Source organism: Colletotrichum gloeosporioides (assembly GCF_011800055.1).
Source record: "Colletotrichum gloeosporioides strain Lc1 chromosome Unknown consensus_9, whole genome shotgun sequence".
Classification (NCBI taxonomy): Eukaryota; Fungi; Ascomycota; class Sordariomycetes; order Glomerellales; family Glomerellaceae; genus Colletotrichum; species Colletotrichum gloeosporioides.
Window position 1 is genome coordinate 252537 of NW_025544654.1, and position 12385 is coordinate 264921.

General features: G+C 53.1%; 4 protein-coding genes across 4 annotated transcripts; 2 read left to right on the top strand and 2 right to left on the bottom strand.

Moving 5' to 3' along the window:
* Positions 1-641: 641 nt before the first annotated feature.
* Positions 642-1771, top strand: GCG54_00003047 (uncharacterized protein; the record flags this gene model as incomplete). The annotated part of the gene is made up of 2 exons (XM_045403125.1): positions 642-923; positions 1172-1771. Coding segments are annotated over 2 exons (882 nt in total), but the record flags the coding sequence as incomplete, so codon positions are not given.
* Positions 1772-2116: 345 nt separating this feature from the next.
* On the bottom strand, positions 2117-3669 carry GCG54_00003048 (Aquaporin-1; the record flags this gene model as incomplete). Its single annotated transcript, XM_045403126.1, has 2 exons — positions 2117-2292; positions 2352-3669. The coding sequence occupies 2 exons, from the start codon at positions 3667-3669 to the stop codon at positions 2117-2119; spliced, it is 1494 nt and encodes a 497-aa protein (XP_045270029.1).
* Positions 3670-9027: 5358 nt separating this feature from the next.
* GCG54_00003049 (Pectate lyase plyB) lies at positions 9028-10349 on the top strand (the record flags this gene model as incomplete). Its single annotated transcript, XM_045403127.1, has 5 exons — positions 9028-9176; positions 9227-9396; positions 9456-9872; positions 9979-10078; positions 10187-10349. 5 exons carry the CDS (start codon positions 9028-9030, stop codon positions 10347-10349), a joined length of 999 nt encoding a protein of 332 aa, XP_045270030.1.
* A 770-nt stretch (positions 10350-11119) lies between these two features.
* On the bottom strand, positions 11120-12047 carry GCG54_00003050 (uncharacterized protein; the record flags this gene model as incomplete). Its single annotated transcript, XM_045403128.1, has 2 exons — positions 11120-11449; positions 11616-12047. The coding sequence occupies 2 exons, from the start codon at positions 12045-12047 to the stop codon at positions 11120-11122; spliced, it is 762 nt and encodes a 253-aa protein (XP_045270031.1).
* Positions 12048-12385: the final 338 nt, after the last annotated feature.

Genomic DNA, 12385 nt, shown 5'->3' on the forward strand with positions numbered 1-12385 from the left:
GGCGCGCCAGCTTCTCTGAATGGCCAAAGACGGGCATCAGATGACGAGCTGCCACCTGTTATATAATAGTTTTGTCCTGGAATGCGCTTCTGGCCGTTTTTAGGTCCACATGGGGCCGGCGGACCCCCGTCCGGTCCGGGACCTAAACCCTTTTGGGAGTTTCTGTTACCAAATATGACGTGCCCCAAGGCCGTTGTTAACAGTAACAAACAATAAGCCGCCTGCCATTGAATGTGAATCTCCGCGGCAGTAAGAGTCGTTAAAAGTAATGCAAGATCCGAGAGATCTGAAGCGGGCCACATGGTAGGATGGTCTGAATTGGACGAAGAAACGACTTGCATTTTGTGTCTTGGTTTGTGTACGATACCACATTGCCACAACCAGCCTGTGGCTTGTGTCTCCTGTTCCTGCATGCCATCCCTTATCCGACGCATATTCATCCGACGGCTTTCACGAAACCAAACGAAAATTAGAAAAGGGGCATTTGCTGTTGATTTCGCAAAGACCCAGACAATTCCAAAGACGAAAGAGGGCAAGGGTGAGAAATTGGCTTCTTATTTGCGCGGAATTTATCTCGATTACATCCCGAAAAGTGGCACTCCCCCGGATTTAATCGAACGCTACCCCGGACTTGGCATAGCGACGATCCGTCCCCCATGTTGCATTGCAACCCGAAAAGTTGGAACTTCGATATTGATCGATTTCTCAACCCTTTCATCCCGCCGCCGCCATGGGCCTATCTCCCTTATCCAGTATCACACTTCTTCGGCTACCGCAAGTCTAAGCCTGACAACACCGGCAACCTCGTGCCGGTATTCTGGGCTTGCATAGGCGTCTTCTGCGGCGTGGCTGCGGTCGCCGCCGTCTCTCGCCAAATCCCTTCCTTCAGAGAACATGGAGCCCCCATCATCGTCGGCAGCTTTGTAAGTGATTATTTCCCTCACCTAACCGCTTCCCGGCTCATTCCCACACCTCTCCCACACCGAGATTGTCACGGAGAGGCCAAGGATGGGCTCGGGCCTCCAAGAGTCCCCTTCCACCCACCCGTTTCATGCCTCGGCCTTCCCATATGACGACATACTCCCTTCCCGCCCGCCTCATTCGTCGGCAACCTGGTCAGCACTGATAACTTCAAAACGGAGCGCTGACTCAAGACTTGGCCTCTTCGCAGGGCGCAGCCGCCGTGTTAGAGTTCTATTCCATCGAGGCGCCGCTCTCTCAGCCCCGCAACTCAGTCCTCGGGCAGCTCCTCGCCGCGCTTGTAGGGGTCGCAGTCTGCAAACTGTTCCAGCTCAGCCCGCACTTCCAGGAGGTGCGCTGGTTGGGAGGGGCCCTGTCGTGCGCGCTGGCGACGACCGTTATGGCGCTTACGAAGACGGTGCACCCCCCTGCTGGCGCGACGGCACTCTTGGCCGTCGTCGACGACGGGGTGGTGAAGCTGGGCTGGTTCTTGGTGCCTATTGTGATGCTTGGCTGTGTCGTAATGCTTGCCACCGCGCTAATCATTAACAATGTTCAACGGCGCTTCCCGGTGTATTGGTGGACGCCTGAGGATGTGCGGCAACACCGCGTGCCGTGGAAGCGGCAGGGCGATGAGGAGAGCCATGGGAAGGCTGAGGCCGACGAGGTTGAATCGAGGAGTAGGAGCGAGTCCACGGTGAAGCCAGACCCAGTGTTGATCATGAGGCCTGGAGAGGTGATTGTGCCCGAACACATGTTCATCACACCTGAGGAAAAGCTGTATTTGGAGCAGTTGAGTAATCGGCTTTGAACCATCACTTTTTCCTCGTTTTCCTCAGCATAGCCTTAGCGAAGTGTTCGGATCAGAATTCAATGTAGAGTGTTTTTTGTATCTTCAGTAGCCATATTTCATCTATATTCATGTCCCAGTGTCCTATCAGCAGCTTTTTGTCATGAGGCTGTTTCTGATGTTCTGCTGTTCCTTCATCATAAAAGAGAAAGAGAGATGTGGAGACGTTCCATCATTCTGCCAGGAAATAAATCCCGTGACACATTCCAAATCATTAACATCAAATCATCATTAACCACGTCCAATTCCCCTTCATTACTGTGCTATTGGTATCATCGTCTGTCTGTCGTGACTTTTTGATGTTCATCATTGCTTGGCAGACTTGGTGCGCGACATGCGCAGCTCAGCCAATTTCGCCGGGTTCTGAGTGGGGTCGTTCTCCGGGTCGCCGTCGGCACCCGGGTTGGCCATCTCGTATTCCAGGGTCTTGATGAACTTGTAGAAAACGACAGCGATGAGTGCACCAAGGAAAGGTCCAACCCCTGCGATTAAGATTAGCTTTCGGCTGCGCAAGTCATGTCTTGGAGGGTGTCAAACTTACAGTAGATCCAGTGCTCTGAGTCGAAGGTTGCGGTAATGACGCAAGGACCAAAGCTTCGTGCAGGGTTGAGGGAGCCGCCAGTAAATTGGACTCCAACCAATTCAGCGATGAAAAGTGTCAGGCCGATACCGACAGGGGCAATGAAGGTAGCCCTGTGCTTCTCCTTGGCCAACATGAAAATTGTAAAGACCAACTCAGCGGTGAGGATGGCCTCGATAAAGACACCCTGAACAAGAGAGGCGCCGCCGCCAAGGGTAGTGCGGACGTTGAAGTTCTCCGGGAAGAGGAATCGCACAATCACCGATGCAAGCATGCCACCCAGAATTTGGGCCACGAACAAGCAAGCAGCACGAGATGCAGGAATTCCCTTGACGAGCCAAAGTCCAAGAGTGACAGCCGGGTTGAACAGTCCACCGCTGATACGGAAGAAGATCCAGACATTGACCATGAGAGAGAAGCCGAAGATGATAGAGATGTAGAGAAGTGTTCCGCTGTTAAAGCCGGTCGAAGCACCAGTGGTGGTGTTGCTGTCTGATGGGGAGTTGGAGCTGTTCGCAGCAGACTTGATGTTGGCGACTTCTGTACCGGCGAAGGCGAAGAAGAGGAACATGGTCGTTCCAACGAGCTCTCCCAAACTCGCGACAAAGTGGTTCTTGACATCGGAGTTCATCCACTGAGTGAGAGGCAGACGCATGACCTGGGCCTTCTCCTCGCGGGTGAGGTTGTGCCAGTCAATGCGGGCCGTGTCACCGTTGGTGCTTCGCACCGGGACGCTGCGAGGATAGGCTGCCATCTCTTCGTCGTACGTCCTACGAGAGGGAGGTCTTCCGGTGTAGTCACCGGGCTCGTAGGAGCGAGTCTCCTCGTAGTAATCCTTGGTATCCGTGTTGGGATCGTAGTTGAAGTAGGGCTGAGGTCGGTTCAGGTGAGCACGGGGAGGCCTTGAGCGAGGTGCGCGGCCGCCGCTGTAGTCCGGATGGTTGTTGTTGTTGCCCCAGTACCTGTCCGTGTCGGAATCGTCGTCGTAATCTGCGTTGCCGTTGAAGCGGTTGCCTTCACGAAGGGGACGGGTGGACTTGGTAGACACTCCCGTAGGCAGAGGGTCTTCAACAGACTCCCTTCCGGGTGTAATACGAGCGGTGCGTGAACGGACGGATCGTGATCCTCCTCTTGAGGGTTGTTGAGAGTGGCCGTACCTGGGCGACGCGACGCCGTTTTCGTCGTCAGAGAAGGCGTTGGGGTCGACTGCTGTTGCTGGTGATACTGGAGAGGGTTCACCCTCAGGTGCCTTCAAGGTCCCGGTCTGCTGTCCTGACATGATGCGATCGAACGACGACGCTATACTCAGAGACGGAGACGGGAGTAATATAGATCGGGAGGGAACTGGCGTAGTTAAGTTGGCCGTTTTGAAAGAGGTCGTCGTAGACGATGGAGTTAGCCTCTTTCTCGTCGTCTAGTGTTTTTGGTGGGTTCAATGTTTGGTGACCTCCATGTTCATGCGTGCCGAAGGTCTCCGAAGGCATAATATACCTCCCTTTTCAAACTCTGACTGGATGCCCAACCAACCACTCTGCCTCTCTGCCCCGACGTCACCGCAGCCCTCGGTTCGTTAGGCCTTGATTCCCTTCGTCTGATCAGCCACCGACTTAGTTTCGACATGGACAGCGGGGGTGAAAGAATTCGGAACAAAAATACGGCGGGACGAGGAGCTGGACAGGGGAACGCTGAGCCGCCTGCGATTTCGCTGCGTCGGATCCGTGAGGGCTGTCGAGTGGGAGGCCGTGAGTGGTCGGCAGGCCGAGCAAGGCGGAGCGCCGGCCCCATGGGTCATCCCAGGGCTGATCTTATGCAGGCGGACGTGGTAGCCGGGTAAGGCTTGTCTGGCTGCCCCGGCGCCAGCGAGGGAGACGGGGGGTAACTTGAGCCGAGATCCTGGGAGGGTGACGTCAAAATCGGATTGCTCGCGATGGGATCACTTGGATCACATCAACTCAAGTGTGTCGGCGGCGTAGGGGACAGGGTGAAACGAGACCCAATTTTGAGGCAAATGAGGCATTGCGGCGTCTGTGTGGTTGGGGGTTCGGTGTTATAAAACGAACGTTATCCGGGCGTCTTGCTGGGATCATCGCCGCTCCATCTCAGGAGTCCAAGCCGCTAATGCACCAGCCTTTGACACGTCGACTGCAGTATCCCAGCTTGACAGCTTCACGATGCTGCTTTCGCGCTTGGGATCCTGGGTGATCGGAAGACGCTAGCACTTAACATCGCCCAGAACACCCATTAACATATCCTGATATTAGAGAGGGTCAGTATCCAGTTTTTCCGAAGCCAGGCGTTGCCGAACGCTTGAGACGATCGAGGAGGAGCAGCTGAAGGCAGGGCGTCGCCCGTCGCCGACGGACTTGAATCATGAATACTGAGGCTGGAATACGCTGAAGGAAAGGATGCTCATCTCCTGGAGTCGGAAACGTCGCAAATTGCTCCACAACCATTTTTGGCTTTTTGGGGGCCCTTTGAGCCCTTGTTGCAGATGATCGACCAACTTAAAGGAAAGGTCCGAGAGGAATATTGCGCGACATTACGGCTGGGCCTAATCATTTGAAGGATGCCTCCGCTGTATCGAGAACATAGGCAGAGTTGAGATGGTGGACGCAGGTGTGGCTCGGATGAGAAGCAGACTGGACGGAGTCAAACCTGGGATGGGTCTTGGCTTTGCAGTCGTTATCTCTTCCGCTGGAGCCTGTCTCAAAACGGTCATCATGTCGTCGCGGCCGTTCATTTTTCCCTTGCGCTTAACGGTGATGGGATGACTAAAGTTGAGGGCAGAGCGCTTCACATGCTGGGATTCACGGGCTGAAGAGGGTGGGCTTGTTAGCTGAATGAGGATTCAAGTTTTCTTTTCCAAAATACTGCAGCACTCCTACAGGGCCTAGATCTCGATGATGCTCCATATGCTTCGTTGGTGTTGCATTGAAAATTCTTTTCTTTTTTTGTCGTGTCACCTGCATCTGGCTGCAGCCTCATGATCGTTTTCTCCGCGGTGAGGACTTTGGCGGCCTACATGTCATTGCTGTGGGAGTATCCATCAAGTCTCCGGCTTGACTAGCATTCCTTGTGCTCAACTCTCTCACCGCAACCGAGAAAAGCTCGGGCTCCCTGGCTTCATGCGTTCGAGGGTGGGAGCGCCTAAGCCGAACAATCCCATATCCGGTGTAGCAGAACTGCGAATTCGAGTACGTATAGTCTTACGAAATTCTCTCGCGTCGGATATCCGACGCACTTTATACCCACTCCCACTGCCTCCTTTGGTCTCCGCCCCCTCCATCTCCCTCCCCCCACGCTGTCATCTGTCCATGACCAGCCGTCTTATTATCGCTGATATTGCTGCTCTCAGGTGGCTGGACGTGCGAGATAGCGCCAAGAGGGAAGCGGGCGCCAACCCCTTTCTCCATTCTGGCTGAAGCAGACAAATAGGGTCCATCACAACGGCGACCATTGAGCGGTGAGAGACTTCTCGGACCAGCCTCCGGTGCTGTTATGAATTTGATTGCAAGGCGGGAATCCCCTCACTTGTCCTGCAAGACAGTTGTCCTTGTGACACTAAGTCAAACCTGCCTTTGTCGGTTAACACCAGAATCTCCACCTTCAACACAACCTTCAGCCCTGTTTGTGGTAGGGCGGAAAGGTAGTGGCAGGAAGGTTCCTGCAAGAAGGCTGGTCGACATCGTGGGTTGCCAGTACCTCAAGGCGACCCAGAGGTCGTCCTGAGTTGGCAGTTCAACCCGTGGCTGGGTTGACTCGAGATGGTGTGGTTGGTGTCAACAGCCATGAGGTTGACAGAGCAGTAAAAGGCTCTGGTGTTAAAACCGTTACCAGCCATCAAGACGTGAGAGGTGTGAGGGTGGGGATGATCTACGCTCCCACGAGTCGAAATGGCTGGGGTAGCCTCACTTTCCTTTCAGGACCGCATAGGGAGAAAGCTAAAATGGCTGGTAAAGTCAGCTTAGAAAAGGCGGGTTCAAAAAACCACTTTAAAGTTGAACACGGCACACCCTGGTTTCGAAGCTGTTTCCCAGTCTGGGGACCCCAGGCCACGTGCTTCACCACCTCGCATGCCACGAAATCACTCCTGATCCATATAGAGGGGCTTCAAAGCGACAAATAGCACTTACTTACGAGCAATTCTAGACCGCTAGTTGCATATACGCACGTTATTCTAGAACGATATTATGGAGCAGTGAAGAGCTCGTGGTTTTGGCGATCGAACTTGCGCAGGTGCATCGGTTCGCCGGTGATCCACATTCAAGGAAGACATGTTGTGCTTTCGGAGGACCTCCGGTGAGTGAACAACGGATTTCTCCCTTGGATTCCACACAAATCTTCCCCCAAGTCCACTCAGGGGATTCTCAGCGCAAGTATTGTCATTGGCTGTTCACTCGAAGGCCAGTGCAGATCCCAAAAGAAAGACGTGAAACGTTTGCCCAAGTTCGGCATCAAGCGAGTGGTGTGCTCAGTTCATTCGAACGAAGGAGCCGTAAAATGTCGAAACATGAGCTCAGACTTGTGGCTCATGCTTCAGCCTTCTCTTGCGCGTCTTTGAGTTTGGAGGGAGACTGTCCCGAGTCGCTTATCTTTCAAACAATTATCGCAAAATACGAAGCCATTTAGCACCTGGCTGACATGTGGGGGTTTCTGTCTACACGGCGTCGCGACATTCTAAACTCAAGAGAAACTTGGCTAATCTTGGCTTTCAATCTCCCAAACACCACAAGAGCAGAAGATTGAGCTGTCGTCCTTACTAGCGACGCAAAGTCCAACCAGCGTACGAAACCAGGCACTGAAACGAGGATGTCGCGTTTGATACGAGGTTGGGTCTCCTCAAGACGGAATGAGTGGCGAGATGTCAGAAAACCGACCAGTAGCGGTGAAGTAGGCGCTGGAACCGCCAAGCAGATCACTCGAAGATTGCAGATTCTCCAATGAAGCAATCCAAACCCTCGAATATGCGACGATGTCGCAAAGCAAGATGATAGGCAGAGGTCCTACCACATGCACCAAAGAGCGTCGCGGCAATGAGATGAATTCAAATAGTACAGAGAATCTTTAGGCGACACTCTCCCGCCGGGAACACTGCGTGCATTGTGAGACTCGTATGCAGTCAAAAGATCGGTCCAGCCCAACTACGGCTCGCTCCGCATGCTGCCGCAAGAAGCTTGTCACGTCTGGATCTGTGGTCTCGTCCGCCCCGGGTCCTTCACGCACAATTAAACACAAACACTACGGGCCAATCGGGGCGTTTGTCCTGAGCTTTGAATAGGGATATCAACCACCATACCTGCGACTAAAGCTTCCCCTATGGTCTGAATTTCGGCCATCCAAATGGCTTGGGCAGTATTTAGAGTGAGGCTGGCGCGCGGATCCATTGTCTCCCGTATGTGTCAACGCAACCCACCTTGCAATTCACATGGGAAACACACGAATCCCCATGCTGGGAGCATGCGAAGACGGACCATTTAAACTTCTTCGTTGCTTTTTATCCAGACGTAGACGTGGCCTCCACGTCCGAAACTCGGCCGTAATTGGCGTATTCCGCTTTCGTGCGAGATGGACACCATCGCATTTCCCGGCCGGTCACTAACCCGGGCCTGTAAGTTGAGGGCTGCACTTCCTCCGACGCAGTCCATCGAGATGCAGGAACGCGGAAGTAAACTCATTGTAGCGGCCAATAGGCGTGCAGTATAACGCAGTATTGCTGATGTCTCAACATAAGTAAGTCAACCTCCAACTTGAATTAGGCTGGTTCCGACAGGAACAATCTCTCGGAAATTGACGAAACGTTTTCCCAAAAGAGACACTTGTTCATCAGAGGTATTAGCAAATACATTACAATTATTTTTAACACTACAAACTTCTGGTAATATGTGAGCCGTTCGAATGGAGCGGTGATCCGAAAGTTGAAAGAACAATTGTCATGCCCCGCTGGAAGATCGACGCCGCTCCGCTGCCGGCGGACTCGGAGCGAAGCGGGGACGATGTAACCCCGGAGATGGGCCACGTTGCTCCCGCGGCCTCCCCCACGTTGTCCCAGAACGGGGGTAATTAATGAAATAATGCAATTTTCCTCCAACGACATGTTTCTCCGTGGCGCCTCCCTGGTGAATGAATGAGGATCGACGGCCCCGTCTACAAGACGACTGGATTAATTGCTGCTCCAATAGTAATCTGCCTGACGTTGCGCCGGCTGCCTTTTTGGGCAAGCCTCCGTTTCAACCGAGATCTGAGTGACTGCCGCCCGGAGCTCACGCGATGATGGGAATAACGTCGTCTCATTTGGGGAATTTGGAAGGCCCCCGGAATCCCACCTAAGAGGCCGTCGTAGGCTGGCCATCACCTGTAATAGACCAAGGAGACTGGCGGAGCACACGCACAATGCCAAGGAATGAAGAGTGTTCCCCTGCATTCTGGTTGTTTCTTGGGCTTGGCTATCAGCTTTCAGAAGGCGCAGCGGGGAAACAGGCTGAGATCATGATGCTATGTAGGTCGGCAGTCAGCGGCATATAATAGATCGCTAAGCACAATGAGAAGAAAAGGTGTTGGTCTTCGTGTCGCCATTCGCATTCAACGTATTATCCCTTTGCTTTTGTCCATATTCTATTCTGACTACGCGATTCTTGCCATGAAGGTCTCAAGCTTCGCATCCTGGGCTCTGTTGGCCGTGGCTGCTTCTGCCTCGCCAACTCCCACTGTTGAGCAGGGCCACTCGCTGAACAAGAGAGCAGCCATCACCGATGCCTGCAACATCGGCTACTGCACCCAGAATGGCGGGTATGTGGCGATGGCACCATTGTTGGAGTTTCTTCTGACTATCTCATTAGAACTAAGGGCGGCTCTGGTGGCACAACAACGACTGTGACGACTCTCGCTCAGCTTTCAGCTGCAGCAATTGCGTCAGGTCCTGGCATTGTCATTGTCCAGGGCAACATTGTGGGCGCGGCCAAGGTTCAAGTCGGCTCTGACAAGACCATTGTTGGGAAGAGCGGCAGCTGTAAGACTGATAACATCGCAATCATGCATGTGCATAGACGCTGACTGCACGACTTGTAGCGCTGGAAGGCATTGGCCTGACCATCCTGGGACAAAAGAACGTCATTGTCCGGAACATGAAGATCAGCAAGGTTGAGGCCGACTATGGAGATGCGATCACTATCCAACTATCCAAGAACGTGTGGGTCGACCACTGCGACCTGTCGGCTTCCCGAGGAGACGTGGACAAGGATTTCTATGATGGACTCACTGATCTGTCCCACGCTGCTGACTGGGTCACGGTCTCGCATACCTATTTCCACGACCACGCCAAGGGCTCTCTTGTGGGTCACTCTGACAACAACGCCGCCGAGGACACTGGAACTCTGCATGTAACGTACGCGAACAACCACTGGTATAACGTCCGCAGCCGTGGACCTCTCTTACGCTTTGGAACTGCTCATGTCTACAACCAGTACTACAATGACATGGATACTGGTGAGTCCTGGCCCCCTCCATGATGGTACAATCTGGTCTACTGCAAAGCCTGTCCATGGCGATCTCAGACGAGTTCGGAAGAAAGAGCTTTGCTAATCAGGGTTAGGTCTCAACTCCCGTATGGGTGCTCAGGCCCTCATACAGAGCTCTCTCTTCGAGAATGTTGGCAAAAAGGCTATCTTTTCCGAGTCCAGCAAGGAGGTTGGGTATGTTGCCCCTTTTCTTTCGCTTGCATCTTTTCCGAAATATTTACGGTGCTATCTTATCTTCAAGAATCAAAATCTCGATCGCGTGACTAACGATCGGCGATGCAGATATGTGGTCGCAATCGACGTGACCCTCACTGGCGAAAGCGCAAACACGGCGCCTGTCGGCACGCTCACCGCCAGCAGCTTCCCTTACTCGTACTCACTTCTGGGATCTGGCAAAGTCAAGGCCGCTGTCACCGCGGAGGCAGGCCAGACTCTCGGCTTCTAATTTTCAATATTCTATGCGATATGATCATGTTGCTTGACTAGCCCTTCTATTCTTATCAGCTGTAGTTTCACATTTATGAAAACACCTCTTTCATCCAAACTTGCTCATTCGTCCTCACGGACCACTTCCAAAGTCTAGCAATCCCGCGCTTGTGTCATGAAAAAGTCTTTTAAGCATGAATGGCGAATCCGTGTACTACAAAGTTGCCGCATCCGGCAGTGTCAGACAAGCTGGAGAGCCGGTTGACATGCTCCGAATCCAGACATGCTTGTCCCCGTCCCGCTCATAGGCCTCTTAACCGCTCCACGCGGCTAATTCGAGAATGGCACAACGGGATCTACTATTGATGTAACAGTCGCATCGCCTCGGTAGGCGGCAGGTAGCGACAACCACAGTCTCAACTGACTTTTCAATATGGGACGCATCATGCTGACCCTGAGGTCTGATTGCTGATTCCCATCTTTGCTATGTAGTGCTTCGTGAAGGGCTGTCAGTCTTCAAGAAAGGTGGTGCTTCCCGGATCAAATGCTGAAATTGGTAAATTGCTTCCATAACTCCTTAATGTTCTATAACCTACAGGAAGCATACGCATCACTAGCCTCGGTCTTCATTGCGTCGGCCCGCGCTCAAAGATTCTGTCGCGACCATTACGACTTAAAAGCCATGAGGGTTCATAGACTCACCAAGTAATCACAGGACCAACAGTTTTATAGTAGTTTCAATTTGGCAGACCTAAAACACCTAAGAACAACACGCCTGGCTCCGGCCAATTAGGACTTTGATGTCCTAACGTCACTCGAACGCCTCCGTTCACCGAACCCCAACATATCAAGAAAAGATCCCCTTCTCTTCTCCTGCTGCGGCGCAGCAAGAACCATAGCCTTGAGCCCAATCTCGTCCTGCTCGCCGGGAACATGCACAACGACGTGATCACAGTCGGCAAAGCCCAGACCAGAGAAGAAAATATAGCCCCATGAACTCGTGACCGCCGATACAGCCAATCCCTTTTCCTTGGCCAAGTGCATTCCATGCTGGCAGAGAAGCTTCGCATAGCCCAGACGCTGGTACTCCGGGTGAATAGCAACGACATGGAGGTGCAGCTACTGGCTGAAGCGGGTGAGCTGACGCTCTCGGCAGGCGGCGACGGCGTTGCTGAGCGCAACAATACGGTGATTCTCCGCGTTGCCGGTGTTGGTCTTAGTCGTTCCTCCGTCTGCGGCGATATCTCCAGGTCCCCCGAGGGCCTCCCCCGCCACTATAAGTCACACAAATCAATGAGCGCAGCTTTTTTCTCAGACCAAGTCTCTGTCCACGACGGCAACACTTCCCGGAATGGCTCAGGAAGTGAAGGCCTTCAACCGGGCGATGACTTAGGACGTTATGGACGCGCCTACCAGTCAATCCTTGGGACGCAGCATTATCATCAACGTGTTCTTGTATTCTGGCATCCGTCCAGCTCCAGACGACAACGCCCACGGGCTTGCGATTGCTGGGGTCTTTCGCCACACAGACGAGCCAGCCGGTGTTACCAGACGCCAGAGTCTGCTCCAGGGCGCGCTGGACGTACATGCCAGAGTCGTGCTTGACTGAGGAGCGGGAGGGGAAGCAGTACTTCCATTGATAATCTGCCGGCAAGGCCTTTGTTATGATGCCTTGAATTGTCGCAAGGTCGGCCTGGGTTGCTGTTCGAACCGTCATTGTGTAAGGGCGCGCAGGAAGCCGACTTTGTGGTGGGCTTTAAGGGTTCACGTGGGCGAGAGTGTGATAATACAAGATTACTGGATGTACGGGAACGGAGGACACCAGGACTAGTTATGGGCTCTACGGAAAGAGAACAGGAACCTGACAGGGGACTCTTGTGGTTGGCTTCAAGATATTGAAATGAATGTTCGAGTCTGAGTGAGCACAGGAGGGATTTATAGAAATGAAGTTGATCACGGGGGCGAGGGAAAGCGACGCTTCGACGTGAATTGGTCCTTGGCAAGCCTGACCAAATGTCATAGAAGGCAAAGATGGACCAAACTATGACTTGCGTT